Source organism: Neovison vison, chromosome 13 (assembly GCF_020171115.1).
Source record: "Neovison vison isolate M4711 chromosome 13, ASM_NN_V1, whole genome shotgun sequence".
Taxonomy (NCBI): Eukaryota; Metazoa; Chordata; class Mammalia; order Carnivora; family Mustelidae; genus Neogale; species Neogale vison.
In genome coordinates this window covers 92,086,781-92,100,363 of record NC_058103.1, presented here as the reverse complement: position 1 = coordinate 92,100,363, position 13,583 = coordinate 92,086,781, and the positions used below count along the sequence as shown (strand labels likewise).

Below are 13,583 nucleotides of genomic sequence, written 5' to 3'. Positions count from 1 at the left end.
GAAAATGAAAAATTTTCGAGCTTCCACGATCAGGTGGAAATTTACCAGCGCAAATTGATTTCCTAAGTCATCAGCTTCCACCAGCCTGCCCTGTGACTTCTTTGCTGGCTTCTGCCCTATTTCCTTCTGCTGAAATTTCCTGCCCGCTCTTCTCACCTCTGTAATTCTTCACCATTCTTCAAGACCCAGACCCATGCCCATGGAAGCTTCGTAGATCGCACACATTGGGAGCTCACTGTAGAGGATGTGAGCCCTTCAGGGACAGAGCATGACTGATTCTTTTGGATGCTGCCCGCAGCAGTCCCCAACCCCCGCCTCAGCATACTTTGCAGAGAGTCCAGCATGAAATAAAGGGAATATTGTGGCTTCCCTCTCCCCTTCACCTCTAGACAGACTTCACAGCCTTCACTGCACTCAACCCCACAGCCCAAGATTTCAAAGATATGAACAGCCCAAAGACCTCTGTCGCACAAGTTAGTTACTGATGAAGCAAAAATATCTGGCGCCTGTTTCCTCACAGTTATTCCGAACATGCACAGTGGTCTTGATCTATTTTGGGAACATTCGGAATGGGACATGGCTGGACCTAAGGGTCAGCTGGCTTCCATGTTTCACCATGGAAACGCATAGCCCTCAGGACGACAAGTGAGGAGTCTAGAATTGAAAATTGAAACTAACTTATTTAAAATAATCTTTGACCTTCTCATTACTAATATGTACGTTTCTACAAAGTTTCTACAAAGCGACGAAACAACTGAAACATATGCTGCAACAACTTTCACTGTCATTCACAGCGACTAATCCCAAAGAATCGTGAAAGCCGATTTCGTGTGTCTCACCGATGCAGAGTTAAAGCTAACCTACTTTTCAGATGTGACATATATTCATGATTCCATCCCAAAGCGTAAAATTGATATTTAGTATGGTATCTCCCGGCTAAATGTCACACCAATTCACCTGACGTGCTTTGTGGTACTGATGTTACAATGCTCCTGGGGGCAAAGCCACCAGTATAGGAATTCACGGACTGAAGTAAGCCTACACTGGCCCCACCCCATGCCTCCCAGAAAAAGAAAGGAGAGGCTTTTGTACGTTGCAAGTCCTGGTCTGGTTTATTTATATAAAGCAATAAATATTAGAAGCACAAATAAATTGCACATGTGTAAACAAACTGTACAATGATTGATGAGAGATAAGGGAGGGTAGTTCGGAAGACTCCAAGAAGCGTAGTACTGTCATCTTGAATGTAGACTACGAGAGAAGGCACCTTAGAAGCATTTGCGATGCACAATGGAGGGGCCTGCCTCATCGTACTCTTGCTTGCTGATCCACATCTGCTGGAAGGTGGACAGGGAGGCCAGGATGGAGCCCCCGATCCAGACAGAGTACTTACGCTCGGGGGGAGCAATAATCTGCGGAAGGAAAACAAAAGCTTCGGGTGAACTCTGACACTCGCGGCAATGAATCAAGCAACATGTTGGAGAGAGTCACAGAAGAAAACGTGAGACCGGAACTCACTGTAACGAGATATTTCCTACCAAAAATTAATACGGCGGAATCAAGTTTTATGCATTTTCTCCTGTCTCATTCTGTCCATTATCAAAGACTCTACAAAACAGAATTGCCCCACTTCTCTGAAGTAGAGTATACTGCGGCAACAAGCTAAATGCGTGATGGAGGCTAGCCCAAAAGTTGGAGACTTTTAAAATGTGTTCAGAGATTTAGGGTATTTTTTTCTTCCAAGATCTATTATTATCCACTGCCTGAAAATGTTTTTCAAGTCTCTTCTCTTGGGAAAAGTGCTAGAAAAGCTAAGAAGTAAAGTGTAGAGGAGACGGAAAGCACAGTGCGAGTTCCGTGCACAGTCCCGAGACCCCGCTTTGCCTCCCCCACCCACAGGCAAAGATCACTCTTCACCTTGATCTTCATGGTGCTGGGAGCCAAGGCAGTAATTTCCTTTTGCATGCGATCGGCAATACCAGGGTACATGGTGGTACCTCCAGAGAGGACATTGTTGGCATACAGGTCCTTGCGGATATCAATGTCACACTTCATGATGCTATTATAAGTGGTTTCATGGATGCCAGCAGATTCCATACCTAGAAATCAGTTAAAAAAAAAAAAAAAGGAAAGAAAGAAAGAAATCACAGTGCACTCGGGCCAGAGGGAAGAAAACAGGATTCCTTTGTGTTCATACACTGTCGCCCATTTGTCTCTGAAACATATGTTCTTCTTTAAGATATAGTGCAAGGTGTGTGCGGAACAGGTGTCTCTAACACTGCTGACAGTTCATCCCCAGCAGACTATGAAGACACAAACCACTGCGTTCAGCACCTGTTTGGAGTGAGTACTTGAACACATGCATCAGATGTACGGAGATATGTTGGAAAGGGTGAGGCACAGATTAGAGTTAGATTAATGCAATTTTTATTTATGGGCTAAAATCAGATCCTGTCAAGCTTCCTCTTAGAAGTCATTCCTGAGGCAAGATGGTCGGTAAAATACTAGGGTCCAGTTACTACCAAGAGTCTGACTATGGTTGTGTTTAATGGAGTGACTTCGGAGGAAGTCCAGCTACTGGGTAATGGACTAACTGCAGTAAGTCAGCACTTCTGAGGAATCATTCCTTTCCTGCAGATACAGATCAGTCAATTACTATTCTGTCTTGTTCTTTATTTTGACACGAAGTCAGTGTGTCATCCTTTGTCATATCACTACAACAGAACAGGATGGCCATCCCTTTTATGAGCCATCAGGGTCTGAGGCTGAGCAGGGCGGGACTCGAAGCTCTGACTTCTTTCAACACAAGAGACCCTTAATCCTTCCTGACGAGAATTGATTTTACTCCGGGGGACCCCTAGATGTGCAGGGAAGAGCTCTGCCCCTGCGCCAGACTACCACTCACCAATGAAGGAGGGCTGGAATAGTGTCTCGGGGCAGCGAAAGCGCTCGTTGCCAATAGTGATGACTTGGCCATCAGGCAGCTCATAGCTCTTCTCCAGAGAGGAGGAGGAGGCAGCTGTGGCCATTTCATTCTCAAAATCCAGGGCAACATAGCACAGCTTCTCTTTAATGTCACGGACAATTTCACGTTCAGCTGCAGAAATAAAGGGTAGCATAGTCAAGCTCTGAAGAATGAAGTCAACCGTGGGGGCATAGGTGGATTCTCTGGTGGAGGGAAAAAGCAGACACGATGCCGCGGCCGATCACACACACACACACACACACACACACGTGTGCACGCACCGGTGGTGACAAAGGAATAGCCACGCTCAGTGAGGATCTTCATGAGGTAGTCCGTGAGATCCCGGCCAGCCAGATCCAGACGCATGATGGCATGGGGCAGAGCGTAACCCTCGTAGATGGGAACGTTGTGAGTTACACCATCTCCAGAATCCAGGACGATGCCTGTCGGAAGAAACAGACAGGAGCCAAGTAAATCCCCGAAAACACCACTGCTTTAGTGGTGTCAAAGCCCACTTCCAATCTTGGCTAAAAGATACTCGCACTGGGCATGGATCCAGATCAAATTAGATTCCTTACACACAAAGAATAAAAATGAGCATAACGAAGTCTCAATCGGAAGCCAGCAACAGCTCACCCTTTTAAATATTATAGTAGAAAAATTTCCCCAGGACACTTGCAAATGACCATCCCTTTCATCAGCCATTAGCACATTACAGGAGCATCCGCGCGTGTTCTTCTTGCCTCCCACGTTCTTTTTTGACTCAGACGCTGTAGGGAATGTCGGCTGTCCTTGCGGCCAGGTGCCCAGGGGCGGTGTTAGTATGGAACACATACCAGTGTACAGTATGTGGCTACGCTGCAAGTTCATACATCACGTGGAGCCTTAATATGTGGCCGCACATACTTTAGGAGGTAAGGCTCTAACTCCCATGTGCTTTCAACTCGTAGAAATGCATGTGATCTGAAGCTACTGTTACCTCCCTCTCTTCTCAGGGACACCTTTCCCAGGGAGCATGAGGGAAGCTGAGTCATAGCCAGGTCAGTGACTTAGGAATGTGGTGAGTCAGTGACTCTCCCCACAGCCCAGTCATACCTGTGGTACGGCCAGAAGCGTACAGGGACAGCACCGCCTGGATGGCCACATACATGGCAGGGACATTGAAGGTCTCAAACATGATCTGGGTCATCTTCTCGCGGTTGGCCTTAGGGTTCAGCGGGGCCTCCGTGAGCAGAGTGGGGTGCTCCTCAGGGGCCACGCGGAGCTCGTTGTAGAAGGTATGGTGCCAGATCTTCTCCATGTCATCCCAGTTGGTGATGATGCCGTGCTCGATGGGATACTTCAGAGTCAGGATACCTCGCTTGCTCTGGGCCTCATCTCCTACGTAGGAGTCCTTCTGACCCATACCCACCATGACGCCCTATAAGAAGAAAAAGACGGGGAAATCAAGCTTCCACTATTTTAGGAATGTAACGAATGCCTTAGAAATGTACACCTACCTGCCCAAGTCAAGGAACATCTTATAGATATCAGAAGTAATAAAGAAATAGAATCCTATCCAGTTTAAAAATACTTAAAATCAATCTAGTACCTTCCGTCTCCCCCCACACGCTCCCCAGGTACAATTCTATCCTTTAATCTCTAACTGGGGAGAGGGGAATGAAGCTATTTCACCAAAGAAGTACGGCCTCACCTCATTTTAAAAATACCATAATGCCTTCATTAAATTATGAAATTCATCCCCCATGTCAACCGGAATATAAATGACTACACTGTGGAATGACTGAATTAATGACACATTGTATTTCTCCTAAGAAAAGATTTTGACATTCATCAAGTGAACATAAAAAGATGGGCTGCTAGGCCATTATCCCTCTGCCCCGGAAATCCAGATGGCCCAGCACTGTCCAAGGGAGCCCATCGGCCACCAGCACGACACACACCGCTTTCCTCCCTGGCAGCCCGTCCGGCGGAGTCAGAGCACATTGGCATTTCTTTTAATAAACAGGGTGGTATGTCACTATCACCATGGCACTTGCTGCTTCTGTCACGGCTGGCTTCTAAAAATGCAACAGCCAGGAAGCAGAGAGATTTAAGTCCTTCGGGAGCCCAGCGAGCTGGCTGTGAACAAGAGGGAGGAATGTGGTTGTTTGAGAGGAGTTACACTGTTCCAAGTCTTGAGCAGGACTGACAAGGGAGGCCAGGTTAGAAACTGAAGCCTGTAAGGGTCAGAGAAGACACAGTAATAAAAATGTGGGGCAGGCGCGGAGGAGGGAAGCTGCTTGCTTTTCCACACAGGGGTGGGACCTCTGGAGGGCTGTGTCCCTGAGAAGTAGAAGGGGGACGAGTGTAAGTGGTTGGTAGTATGCTACTGGTGGTGTGACTATTGCTTGTCTGGGCTTGGATTTCAGGCTAATCCAGCCTTTCCGAGTTTGACCTGAGCAGTTCATGGAACAGGACAGCCAGGTGAGACATTTCCTAGAAGGCTGGACTGAGGAGGTAGCAGGCAGGAGTGGGGCCCGGGACAGGCGGGTGGTTTACCTGGTGGCGCGGGCGGCCCACGATGGACGGGAAGACAGCCCGGGGCGCGTCATCCCCCGCGAAGCCCGCCTTCACTAGCCCAGAGCCGTTGTCGCACACCAGAGCAGTGGTCTCCTCGTCGTCGCACATCCTGGCACAGCTTCAGCGGGGTCTGCAGGTGGACAGCAGGGCAGCCTGCGCTCAGTGCCCGCGGTGGCGCTGGCCTTCTTGCGCCCCGAGGAGGGGACAGAGCAGGGGAGGGAACGCCTGCTGTCTCCCTTCCCCTCGGGGCAGAAGAAGCAGGGTGGGAAGAGGCTGCGGAGACCGAGGCCAATGTGCGTGGTGAAGGGGAGAGGGACTCACCCAAGTTCCCTGGCCAGGAGTCACCCTCTGCCCCGGGGTGCAAGGAAGTCCACCTCAGCCCTTCACGGCTTTGCCTTTCCTCAAACTGAGAGCCCACCTGGGCCTCAACCACACCCGCATGCCCCAGCCCCAGCTGGAGGGAAACGCGCATGAGAGAAGGGACCCCCAAATGCCCGAGGCGGGAGGCCGCAGAGCTCGCGATCTGCGCGCTCCTCTCCTGTGACCGCCCAGTACCAAACAAGTTAGAACCACGTGGAGAAGCGTGGTCTCTTTTTCAAAGACGTGGCGGCGCGGCCGGCTCGGGGCTACGGGCTCGGGGCGGGCTGCGGCCGGGTGCGGCGCCGGGCGGGGCGGGCGGGCGGGCGCTGACTCACCGTCCGCGGGTCGGGCTCGGCTCGGCTCGGGCAGCAGGCGCTGGGTGCCCGGCGCGGGGCGCGCCGCTTTATAGTGCGCTGACGGACGGGGTCAGTTGCAGCGGCCGGGGGCAGGGGTGGGGGGCCTGGTCGGCCACCTTGCCTTATTTGGTCGCCTTCGCACCACTGAGGAGAGCCGAGGCCATTCATGGAGCCAAGGGCAAGGGAGAGGATCAGCCAGGGGGCTCCCAGACCATGTAAGGAAGGGGAGGGGGCAACCAGGGGGATGGCCAAATAGGGAGCTAGGGAGGGGCAGGCGGTTAAGGGTAGGGGGCAGGGAAGACTCAGTGACGCCAGCTCACCTCCTCCCCCTTCTTGGATGGAGGTGCACCCTGGGTGTGCTGTGGGTTTGTTCCTCACAGTCCCGCCAGCCCTAAGACAATAAGCCACATACAAGCCAAAAGACTTGGCCCTCTGCCCTCTGCTGAGGGGTCCTGACAGCTGGACCAGGGCGGCAGGGGAGCTATAGCAGCTTCTCATCTTCCAGGACCGAGAGCTGGATGAGTATAGAGTCCTGGCAGCCCTCCTGGACCCCAAGGGCACCACAGCAGCACATTTGTGGGGGTGGACAGAAAAGGGGGCTCCTGAGACAGGTCACCCTTCTGGTCTAGTCCTCACCAGCTTGGATGACTTTACTCGGGCTGCTGGGGCCGTGCTCCTCTGGGTCAGAAAACAGAGATTAACCAAGGCCACCTTGATCCCCAGCTCATGGGTGGCTTAGGGTCTGGCTAAGGAAGAGGCTAAGAAGAATTGGAGTGAGAACCTGGCCAAGTCTTGCTGGAGAGGGGGCCAGGTTTAACCCCAGCATGGATATCAGGTAGCTCTCCTCCTGCTGCCAAGGCTTTGCTCAAACTCAGACTCCTGTCTGCAGGCCAGGAAAGGATGTCCCCCTGCTGCCAAAGTGAATGAAGGACCAAATGCAAAAAGCAGCTTGTGCACTTGCTGGTGAATAGATGAACATCTGTAAACTGGGGGGCAGAGGCCTTTTTCCAAGTGGAGACAAGACGGAAAGAGCAATATTCTGGTCAAGAAGGTAACAGCGGCTTCGACCCAATGAACGCATCACAGGACAGCAGAGTTAGGAAAACAGTCTGGCCGCCCTACCCCTACGTCCTGAACTATTTAATGGGAATTGGCGAGATGCCCAGTTGATTCATCTATACATTAGAGTGTGAGAAGCAGGGGCATAAATGATACCAGCTCCTTCGTGGAAACAGATCTAGAAGGATCTTGGGACTTCGGAGAAGGGGGCAGAAAGATGACATGAACTGGGGAGAGGGGAAAGGAACAGAGAGACTTAAGGACACAGATCACTGGTTTGCTCTAGGGTGCCCCGTATTCTCTGTTCTTGACTGGCACTTTGGTTTTTAATGCTTGTGTTTTCCCTCCTACTCACACCAGTTAAAAATAGAAAACTGGGCACAGGCATTCATCTCTAGAGTGGTCTTGGATTGATATGCTGAGGAGGTCTACTGATTAGATACTCGCCCAGACTGGGGAATGTTGGGCCCTCCCTGCTGAGCTCCGCAACCATGTTTGGGTTGGTCTGGAGAAGAAACTGTGGGGATAGCTGGGCGATGGAGCCAGGAGAGGGGTTTGATGGGGGTCATGCCCTGCCACCCAGAAGGCCTTTTAGAAAGAAAATGCCCATTGACAGGATGCAAAGAGCAGAGCTGCTTCAGCTCATGTGGATGTGGAAGAGCCAAGAAAAAGGAGAAATGGGACCAGGGTGCAGCCAGACAGCCCTGAGTTCAAGTCCTGCTTCTATCACTTACAGTGCATTTGGTTTTGGGCAAGTCACTTCCCTTCTCTGAGCCTCAATATTCACCTCCAAAAAAGGACACAATAACAATAACTCTTTTCTGGCAGGGGTCATTACTTACCAAAATAATTAGGGGCAAGCGATAGCATCCACATGGAAGATAAAAAACAAATTGTCACTATTACAATTCAGCAACTCAGATACTCTTGGAAGCAGTGGTAGCTTTCTCTTTTGAAGAACTAGGTCAATTTCATTCATTTATTGACTCAGCAAATATTTATGGGACAAGAGCTGGGCTAGTCACAGGAATACAGTGATAAATAAAGCTGAGCCAGGCAATTACAGGAAAGTCAGGGCCACTTATGGGGCATGTTGGGATGAAAAAGGAGAGAATCACGGGGACAGTCATGAAAAGAGGGATCAGAGAAACCCTTCTTGAAGAATATCATTTTGTCGTCGTTAAAGTAGAGTAGGACTGAAATTCATGAACATTTGCATGGAAAAAAGTTCCGACCTGGGAGTGGCAGGTGGTAGATTGCCACGTTCACTGCCATTTGCGCAAAGGGAGCTCCTTGGAATACCCGGCTGGTCACTGAACACCGAAACTATTGACCTGGATCCTCGGCGGATTTTTCCAGGGTTCAGGAGGCAAATTCCAGCCCACCCACCTTGGAATCAGTCTGCCCTGGTGGAGATGGACAGGTCGGTAGAGCACAGAGACCAGTTTTATAAGACAATCTCATCCCTTAAAATATTTTTAGAACAGTTTTCTTTCTTTCCCGCCTGAAACCAAATGTATTTTCATGTGCATTCCACTTATGGTAAGAAAGAACACGTTTTCCCCTTAAGGCTGTATGATAGTTCAATATTTGTTAATTGTACTCCTGCCCAAATTCTACCTTTTTAAACTCCGAACCCTATTTTATATATTTTTAAAATACAAGTTGTTGGGAAAGTAAGAGGCAATGACTATTTTCATTTGATACAGTCTTTAAGGGATCCATTTAATTTGAAAATTAAGATTGGTTTCCGTCACGTTGACTTACGTATGTAAAAATGACTTATCCTCTGTGGTATAGTCTGGATAGTCCTTTTTGTTTAATTTTAAAAAAAAAAATTAAAGAACTTAAAATTTATCCTCTTAGCCATTTAAAATTGTGCAGTTCAGTCTTATGTACATTCACATTAGTGTGCATAATCTCCCAATTGCATTTTTTGATGCAATTTTTGAAAAAAAGTCACTTCAAAAGCCAGGAGAGACTGCATCCCGCACTTGGAAAAAGACTGGTCTGTATCCTCTGAGGCAGGGAACCAGTGGGCCTCTTTTGCCAGAGGTCACAGAGATGAGCAAAGGGAAGAGGGAGGAGTCAAATCCAGGCCTCTGTTCTGACCACCACCCAAAATGCTTTCCAGTCTCCTCGGACTGCTGCTTCTTAGAGTAGAATGCTAGAACCACTTGCCACCAGATGACCAGGCTGCCTAATAGAAATTCAACTTCCCAGGTTCCACCTTGGAAGACAGAATCTGCATTTAAAGTAAGTCACCACCCCTCTTCCCCAGGTGATTCATGGAGGAAGAAACTTGGCAGCCCTGCCTGACTGTTTCTGCTCCTGCCCACGGAGCTCTGCTGAATGCTGCCCAAGCTGCCAGTCCTGGCCAGGGGCCAGGTTGGCTGACCTTGAGCATCCTGGTGGGATGGCAAAGCCGGGGTATGTCCCCATGGCTCTCGAGGGCCCTTGAGGCCCTTCTGGGCAGGGACAGGCCATGAGGGAGACGTGCAGGGCAAGCTGAAGGAACAGAAGGTGGGACAGTTCCCGCTGCCCTTGCCTCGAGGGAAGCCTGTTTCGTCCACCATCTGCTGGGATCTGGAAGGGAGCGGCCAGCCTCCTCCCGGCACTGGGGGGATTAGCAGTCACTTATCTCAGCTGTTCCTCCATTGGAGGTGTCACAGTATTTACAGAGAAGCCAGAAACAGCCTGAGCCACACTTAATTCCTCCCCATGAGCCCTCTGCATCTCCTCGCTGGCCTCTCCTACATTCCTCGGTCTGGGAGGGCGGGAGAGGCTCTCTCTAGACCAGATCAGGGGTGGGGGAGCCGGCCTTCTGAAACATTTCTATTTTCTTTCCCCGGCACATTTGTTCACTCCCACTGCCCTCTGGCTGGAGCTGGGTTTCAGTTTTCATTAAAAGAAGAAAGTGACGTGACTGTGAGGGATGCAGGTGGGGGGGAGGGGTGTGCCCACACATCCTGGTGCTCAGAATTCAATACCAACACATGCCTTTCTCTGCCACATACCCCCCCCCACCCTGTTTGACATGCAACTGCCCCAGAGATTAGCTCTGGGGGCGGGTATTTCAATTCCAAATGGATTCAGCTCCTGGAGGATTCTGGCCATGACTGCCTTCTGATACGACACGACCCACAGTGATGAACCATTTAATGAGATTTTGAAAAGGAGGACAAAGAAAGGGGGAAGGGGAAACAGGAGGCAGAAGGAGTTTCTTCTGGATCCCATGGACCTAACCATCTATAAACCACACTTCTACTCTCTTCTATCCCCGACTTAAGTCCAGGAACTCGTGAAAGGATTTCTAAGAGGCTTTTTTAATTCCTTAAAAGGACTTTGCCCTCTAAGAATGAAATGCTGATGCTCACAGGTTTCTGCTTGGTAGGTGTTTGTCTTAGCTCAGAGTTGGCTTGCTCCCCGTGCTGACAATAACTCTACTTAATGGGGTTTCAGTTTTTCAGGTGTCTCCTGGGGCAAGCCTGCCTTGACTGGAGAGCCCAGATGTGGAGTTGCCCAACCTGAGCCTGAGCGCCATTCTTGCTCACACAAGTGCCAGAGAGACTGTGTGGGTGAGATCTGCGAGCTCAGAGACACCAGGTCTTTCATGCCCCTGCATACTGTAGAGTCCATCTCCACCCCAAGAAAGGTCGGGCACACACCCGACACCCATGATAACAGTAGTCAGAGTACCAATCACTAACATTTACTGAGCACATACTAGGGGCCATGTGCAAACTTGAGACTTTATAGGGGGCATGGTCCAGATGGAACTTTCTAGAAAATGCAGGAAGGACTGACTGGCAGCTGCAGCAGATGTGACACTGCTCTTTGATGTGATGTCACCAGCCTATACTGAGGGGCTGTGTGAGAAGTACACCACCTCTATTGCAAACGACAGTACTACGGCCTCTATTGCAAACCTGTGGTTACCGGGGTTCGTCAGAGGACCTGGATCCTTTATGAACCTCTAAGAAAAATTTCCTTGCTGGCTCTGATCCCAAGAACAGCAGCAGTTCTGTTAAGTACCTGGCTTGTTGTGATCTTGTAGATCCTGAATCTAGTGACTCACCAGGGTTTTCTTCCGGCAGGGGCTGAGAAAAATCTTAGAAAACCACACATGTGGCCCGTTTGTTAACATCATTACAAATCATTATGATCCATTTTATGTAGCCAGTTTGACTTTTCACTTTTTCTTTGTCTTACATTTTTCACTTTTGTTTGTCTAGGTAAGCTGCCGTAAATCCTTTGTGGGACAAAACAAAGGATGGACGGGGCGCCTGGGTGGCTGGCTCAGTGGGTTAAAGCCTCAGCCTTCAGCTCTGGTCATGATCTCAGGGTCCTGGGATCAAGACTCTCATTGGGCTCTCTGCTGCTCAGGAGGGAGCCTGCTTCCTGCCTGCCTCTCCGCCTACTTGTGATCTCTCTCTCTCTCTCTCTGTCAAATAAATAAATAAAATTAAAAAAAAAAAAAAGAATGGACAAACCAGCAGGTAAGATTCAACTCTGGGGGCAGTGGGGAGAATATTTGAAATTGGAATTAGACTGATCATTGATTACAGGTGACCAGGAGCCCCAGATGACTTGGGGATGTCTGTAGGTTTGTTTTATCCCAGTGAAAGTATAGTATTATTTTAATTTTCCTCTTAACATCGTGGTAGGTATAACTGTAAATCTAGACTAATATTTCCCCCCTACAAAAATAAGATGTGCTTACTGTGGTAAACTAGAAAACACAGACCAGAAAAGTACAAAGGGAATGACACGTCTGGTTGAGTTTTTTAAGGCCTATATTTTAACTTCCCTAAAATAAAACTAAATGTGATATAAAATTCATGAGGCCTTGGCTTTCATATCTACTTAACAGCCGCTGGACTGAGGAAAGCTAGCCTCCTGTTCTGGTAGTTTGCAAGAATGTCCACTTGTTCTTCCAAGAGAGATGCAATGCAAGGAATTTACATTTAAAACATTTCTTGGTTTTACTCTTCTAATCTAAATTATCCCTGGCCAACAGCTGGAACCAAAGAATGCCAATTTGGGAACAGGGTCTGCCCTTGAACTGCACCATCCGTATCTCACTTATATATTTTAGACGGCAGGTGGTATTTTCCAACTCAGCTGTTGAACTCTTTCAAAATTGCCATCTAAAAACAGAGATCCTTTTACTAACATGAAACTAAGCCAGATAAATACGTTGCTGAACGCTTTGTCTTCATGTGGGGGGTTGGAGAGCTGTTGTTTTGGGGAACATGTTTACAGCGATTATATGGTCCGTATATCCAAGTTCCTCTTGGTTAAGACTACAGATAACCAATTCTCCCCCCACACACAGCCTCTAATTTAATTTCATAAATTAGAAAAATAATAAAGACAAAGGCTTTGCCTAAAGCCAATGATCTGTATTAATTCAGGGAAGGAAACAGATCGTGCTTCCAAAATAAAAACAACTGAAAAGCCCTTCCAAGCCTTTGCTTGAGTGTGAATGCCGGCACTCGCATAAATAACTAGGACTCGGTGCTTCTGACATTTCAGAGACGAGCCTTCAATAACTGAGAAGGGAAAAGCGTCAGCTGTTAAACCATGATATAGCTTTGAAAAATGATCAGAAAAATCTCGGGCATGACCCAAAGGATGTAACAGAGTAAAGTATTACATCACCACAGAAATGCCTGCAAGAGCTGGATAGACCTCAGGTGAGAACATTCTTTATGGATGAACAAGAAGGGTGTCTGTCCCTTGTTCAGTTAAATTCTATTTGAGTATGTAGTTTTTTGGGGGGAGAGTCTAGCTGCTGTTTAATATTAGAGCTCCAAATTTCTAAGTGCCACACAGGATTCGTGCCGGGTCCATCTCCCCACCAGTGGATACAGCCATCTTCCTTCTGGGTCCTCTGTCCAATGGGAAGAGAGTCCAGAACTCTTCTCCTGAGGTGCAAAAAGGAACCCCTGAAGCCCTAAACCAAGCTGATCCTTTAGACTGGTGTCATCAGTAATTTGGGATGTCCACCCAAGGATCACATCCTTGTACTGCTGGGTCAAGATGGTGGGCGGGGGTGAGGAGAGGGAGCAGGGAGTTGATGTTGGGAGAGTGACCTACAGCCCCTATGCCCTTCCCATGAAACTGGACAGTGTTAAAGCAGAAACACATACAGGTACTGGCACAAGAGCTGACACTTTGCTTTCACACTGGGCCGTAGAAAACCTAGTGTCAGCTCTCCACCTCAGGGACATGGGCCCCCAAACAGTAATGGGAAAGTCAAAAGCGATCCCAGGACA

General features: G+C 48.8%; 1 protein-coding gene across 2 annotated transcripts; it reads right to left on the bottom strand.

The window, feature by feature from the left end:
- Nucleotides 1-1,089: 1,089 nt before the first annotated feature.
- On the bottom strand, nt 1,090-6,254 carry ACTC1 (actin alpha cardiac muscle 1). 2 transcript variants are annotated; one of them, XM_044230577.1, is made up of 7 exons: nt 6,223-6,254; nt 5,507-5,657; nt 4,061-4,385; nt 3,247-3,408; nt 2,906-3,097; nt 1,918-2,099; nt 1,090-1,412 (listed from the first exon to the last, which is right to left on the bottom strand). In XM_044230577.1, exons 2-7 carry the CDS (start codon nt 5,633-5,635, stop codon nt 1,269-1,271), a joined length of 1,134 nt encoding a protein of 377 aa, XP_044086512.1. In that variant the 5' UTR covers nt 5,636-5,657; nt 6,223-6,254; the 3' UTR covers nt 1,090-1,268. The 2 variants fall into 2 exon arrangements, with proteins under 2 accessions (XP_044086512.1, XP_044086511.1); XM_044230576.1 differs by lacking the exon at nt 6,223-6,254 and adding an exon at nt 5,849-5,902.
- Between the last annotated feature and the right edge of the window lie 7,329 nt (nt 6,255-13,583).